This window comes from Pinus tabuliformis, chromosome 7 (assembly GCF_031772625.1).
Source record: "Pinus tabuliformis cultivar Carrire ecotype Pingquan chromosome 7, CPIR1, whole genome shotgun sequence".
Classification (NCBI taxonomy): Eukaryota; Viridiplantae; Streptophyta; class Pinopsida; order Pinales; family Pinaceae; genus Pinus; species Pinus tabuliformis.
Window position 1 is genome coordinate 1,706,467,746 of NC_142293.1, and position 5,038 is coordinate 1,706,472,783.

Consider the following 5,038-nt stretch of genomic DNA (forward strand, 5'->3'; position numbering starts at 1 on the left):
AATAAATAAATAATACTTGATTTGGAAACAATATTTTACAATAAATTTTTTACATAAGACCAGAAATTTTAAAAAATTATGGAAGGTATGAAAGTAAACGGAAAAATAATAATAAGATAAAAATATAAATAAATTTTTTATTCCATTGAAATAAAAATAATGTAAATAGATTATAGTGAATTCACATTCAAAGCCATTTAATTTCCTTTAAATAATTGAAGTATGTTTAGCAATTCGTGATGGTAGGTACTACTTCCTAAAAGTCACCCTTTTTAATAATACTAATAATATAATAATAATAATATCCATTTTTAATATGTTTAGCAATTCGTGATGGTAGGCACTACTTCCTAAAAGTCACCCTTTTTAATAATACTAATAATATAATAATAATAATATCCATTTTTAAGGTCACAGCCAAGTTAGACCGAAATTGGTGTATAAAATCCCCTTGTTTGTGGGACAAGGGACCCACCTCCGCGTAGGGATTTGATTGCTAAGTCTACGAAGGCATACATACTCCACCCCCTTCGGTTTTGAAACTGTAACCTTTTAGGAGGAAACACATGCTCTTAACCATTAGGCCCACTCCACTACTATAAAACATTTAAATGTAAAATTCCATAGTAACAAAAAATTACCTCTAAACATTTAAAAATTATAAGTGTTAACCCAATAACAATAATACATTTTTATAATTAGGCCGATAGGCCTTCCTTTGAAAGGGACTTTCGTCGTCCTTTTGATTCTCACGCTGACACCTGGCGGACTGGGCAATTTGCTTAGTATTTGTTCAGGCTTATTCTCATGCTGACACCTAGCGGAGTGGGCAATGTTTTTCGTATTTGTTCAGTGAAACGACTTAACGGGTATAGAGCGAGCAATTTGTTTGCGTCTTTGTTCAGGAACTGACTTTTTACGACACCTCATTACCTGCGTATTACGGGAGTTCATGCTGCACGACCTAGCCATCGCAAAATAAGGGCAAGTGCCGTTACAGATCAGATCGAGGCCGAAAACCAGGAGGGCATGCTTCATCCTTTCTCCTTCTTGGTCCTGTGAAAATATTTTACGCGGCCTCGCCATGAGCTCTGTTCTTTCCGGTCCCTTAGACCTTTGATGCTAAATGCTGTGTCTTTAAAAGTTTGAAATCTCTGGTTTATCTGTGCGTGTATTTCTGAGCTCATATTCTTCTCAACATTCATCAGATAGATTTAATATCTTGTTTGAATTGAACTTCAGGTTCAATGCAAACACTTTTCTGCAGAGGATTCGGAACAGTCGTGTGGTGTTTGTAGGGGATTCCATTGGAAGGAAACAGTGGGAGTCTCTGATTTGCATGCTATCCGGAGCAATCCCGAACAAGTCCCGGATTTACGAAGTCCACGGAAATCCCATCACAAAGCACAAGGGATTTCTGTCCTTCAAATTTGAAGATTATAATTGTACAGTAGAATATTACATGTCACCGTTTTTGGTTTTCCAGGGCCGCCCGCCTAGGGGAGCTCCTCCTGAGGTTCGAACCACGCTTAAAGTCATTGCCATGGATTATACTTCACATCTTTGGTCTAATGTAGATGTGCTCATCTTCAACACAGGACACTGGTGGAACTATGAGAAGACAATAAGAGGGTATGCATGGTTTTTTGGTCTTTAGTTTTTGAGAGAAGAAACTATGTCAGTTTGAGGGGATTGGAATATTTTGATAGAAGTTTTTTGCAGGGGTTGTTATTTCCAGGAGGGCAATACTGTGGACATGAAGATGGATGTCGAAACTGGACTTAGGAGAGCAATGAAGACATGGGTTCAATGGGTCCTCCAGCATGCCAAATCTGAGAAAACCCATGTGTTCTTGCGCAGTTATTCTCCTGTTCACTTCAGGTAGTTTTGGCTTCACTGGTCTAAACTTAGAGAAATGATTTATTCATAAAATTTACTGGCAAATGCTTTCAGTTCAGAAGATGGAGAATGTATGTAATGGACATGAAAAAGGATTCGGAACAGTCGTGTGGTGTTTGTAGGGGATTCCATTGGAAGGAACCAGTGGGAGTCTCTGATTTGCATGCTATCCGGAGCAATCTCGAACAAGTCCCGGATTTACGAAGTCCACGGAAATCCCATCACAAAGCACAAGGGATTTATGTCCTTCAAATTTGAAGATTATAATTGTACAGTAGAATATTACATGTCACCGTTTTTGGTTTTCCAGGGCCGCCCGCCTAGGGGAGCTCCTCCTGAGGTTCAAACCACGCTTAAAGTCAATGCCATGGATTATACTTCACATCTTTGGTCTAATGTAGATGTGCTCATCTTCAACACAGGACACTGGTGGAACTATGAGAAGACAATAAGAGGGTATGCATGGTTTTTTGGTCTTTAGTTTTTGAGAGAAGAAACTATGTCAGTTTGAGGGGATTGGAATATTTTGATAGAAGTTTTTTGCAGGGGTTGTTATTTCCAGGAGGGCAATACTGTGGACATGAAGATGGATGTCGAAACTGGACTTAGGAGAGCAATGAAGACATGGGTTCAATGGGTTCTCCAGCATGCCAAATCTGAGAAAACTCATGTGTTCTTGCGCAGTTATTCTCCTGTTCACTTCAGGTAGTTTTGGCTTCACTGGTCTAAACTTAGAGAAATGATTTATTCATAAAATTTGCTGGCAAATGCTTTCAGTTCAGAAGATGGAGAATGTATGTAATGGACATGAAAAAGGAAATTAAAACCATTCTTCTATGTAATATTTTGATTTTGATTTTGAGCTGGTGAAACTCAGGGCACAAACACTACACCATGCTTTCCTCTTAAATGGTAGGATTTGACCGTGTTATATGACTTTCGATGTCAAAACTGGGGAAGTTAAAACAAAGTCATTCACAAAGTTTCAGCACGCAGAATCCCTCCAAAATCCACGCATATATCACTGCTTTGCATATATCATTGCTCTGGATAAATTGCAATACAGATCCAGGGAAAAGGTTAAAGACCTATAAATGCCGCCAAAATCATAGCTTGAAAATAATTGCGTTGCTATGCGTGAACGCTCATTGAATCCAAAACCCTCCGCTATATAGGATCAACAAAGCCACATGTATATCGATTTTTTTTTTCTTTTTCTTTTTTTTAATTGGATGTGTAGTGGATATCCCTAGGCATCAGATTACCATGTAGGCAATGATTAAGGGCTGTTGGTTTGTTTTTCTAAAGAACATCTAGATTTTTTGCTATGAATATCTTTTTCAAGTTGATTGACAAAGAACATATGAGTGACTGACATAAAGGATTCTTGCATACAAACATATGATATGGTAACTGGGATGGTTGACAATGCCCAATTTCTGATAAACAGAGGACAATGTCTTTACTACATGTGATCATTCATTCTTTGAAGTTTTTTCAATTCTTACGGTTGTGTTTTTCAGACTTAATATTTAAGCTGATGCTTACTTTTCATTATTCAATGAAGCAGATCTCTATCATAAGCTGCAGAATGATTGCAGCAGTGTGTTGGGTTCCTAAGGGTGTTGCAAAGGTTCTACCAGATTCTGCTGAACCGCCTACTCAAGAGGAGATTCAAGAGTTATTGAAGTGTAACGTTGTAGCAGAGAGGTTGGATAACGCTTTTGTTTTTCTGGCATTATTGTTCCATTGATATGGCTTTATTGTAGTATAATCGAGGTTTAAATGAGATAGATAGTTGAGTCTGTTCTTGTAAGACTTGGCAATAAGTTTTACAATACCACTGCTGCTTTGCGTAATATGATGTTCTAGGACCACACATATCTGTGCTCTGACTGGATGTTGTATTATGTGTCGATAACTTGTAGAAAGACCATTCAATTGATTAGAATGTTGAAATTTAATTGCTTTGTGAGAGCCTAGATCGCTATCTGTTAAAATTGGCAACTAGGGCCAAATTCCACTTTGGACAGCTCTTTTGAAGAATGCAGAGGAGGGTCATGGAATACTGGAGGGCAGTGTCATAAGGAAACTCGGGCAGAGGTAAATTCTACTTGGTTTCAAAGGGAGCTAGTAAGTAATCAAATCATGTCTGAAGCAATCAAACAACTCAGTGGCAAGAAGAATGCTCAGTTATTGAACATAACATACTTAACAGAATTCAGGAAGGATGGTCATCCCTCATTGTATTATTTAGGGGAAGGACAAGGAACAGCTCCGATGTACAGGCAAGATTGCAGCCATTGGTGTCTACCTGGGGTGCCAGACACCTGGAATCATCTTCTTTACGCCTACCTGCTTGCAAATGGGTATGCAATAGATAGAAGCACAGGGGTCAGCAAGGGATAGCATCAACAAGTAATCTACTTCTCTGGATGTTGTAAAATTTGTTTCCTCGGTGCCATTTCCTGCAAAATGGGAGGTGGATTGTTGAATTGGTTGATACATAAACAGCAGGAAGACCTGCTGAAAAGAAGAGTTTATTATATGTTCTTAGCATATACCCCCTGAACCAGGGCTGAGATGGTATTTTTTTGGAGAAATTAATAAGTTGCCGGAATGGTAGAATGGGAAACCATGACCTTTCTGTCAGTAGAACATCATGGCCCATAGTGCAATCTATGCTTAAAGTTGGGTCGCATTCTCATAAATCATGCGTTGTATGTATCATAGCTCGAGAGCATGTGCTTATGAAGCAGGAACCTTTTTCTTTTGTTGCCACTCATGGCTTTTGCCTGTTGCAACCTCTTGTATCTCATAAATAAATTAGCTGTTTTTGTATGATATGCATTCTATTTTGAGAATAGCTGGAGTCTGGACACAGCGGGTTGTTTAACAGTATGTTCTTGCATCATGCCTTCAGATGAAGTCTGTTGAAGTCTGTTGTCCACTGCTCTTAATTGAATGGTAAGTTGGTATTGATCAAGTTACAATTCTTGTTTCTATTCTTGTTTCTGAAAAAAGCTTGAATTCCAAACTAGAAACATATCCAAGTATCCAAATTTGTATAACAAACTTAGGATGTGTAAACACTTGAGCTGTGCATATTACATAAACTTGTTAGGTTGCTATCTATATA

General features: G+C 38.2%; 1 protein-coding gene and 1 pseudogene across 2 annotated transcripts; both read left to right on the plus strand.

Moving 5' to 3' along the window:
- Nucleotides 1–934: 934 nt before the first annotated feature.
- On the plus strand, nt 935–1,900 carry LOC149255149 (protein trichome birefringence-like 11). Its single transcript, XM_089457175.1, has 2 exons — nt 935–1,632; nt 1,723–1,900. Exons 1-2 carry the CDS (start codon nt 1,340–1,342, stop codon nt 1,883–1,885), a joined length of 456 nt encoding a protein of 151 aa, XP_089313301.1. The 5' UTR covers nt 935–1,339; the 3' UTR covers nt 1,886–1,900.
- Nucleotides 1,901–1,990: 90 nt separating this feature from the next.
- Nucleotides 1,991–4,763, plus strand: LOC149255150 (protein trichome birefringence-like 11 pseudogene; annotated as a pseudogene). The gene is made up of 3 exons (XR_016265496.1): nt 1,991–2,355; nt 2,446–2,604; nt 3,951–4,763. The product of XR_016265496.1 is annotated as a protein trichome birefringence-like 11 pseudogene (transcript).
- The last annotated feature ends 275 nt before the right edge of the window (nt 4,764–5,038 follow it).

Bases quoted from the DNA above. Each gene is read 5' to 3' on its own strand.
- LOC149255149 (XM_089457175.1), top strand. From the start codon at position 1,340: ATGCTATCCGGAGCAATCCCGAACAAGTCCCGGATTTACGAAGTCCAC. The intron at 1,633-1,722 runs GTATGCATGGTT...AGTTTTTTGCAG, and splicing joins TATGAGAAGACAATAAGAGG to GGGTTGTTATTTCCAGGAGG.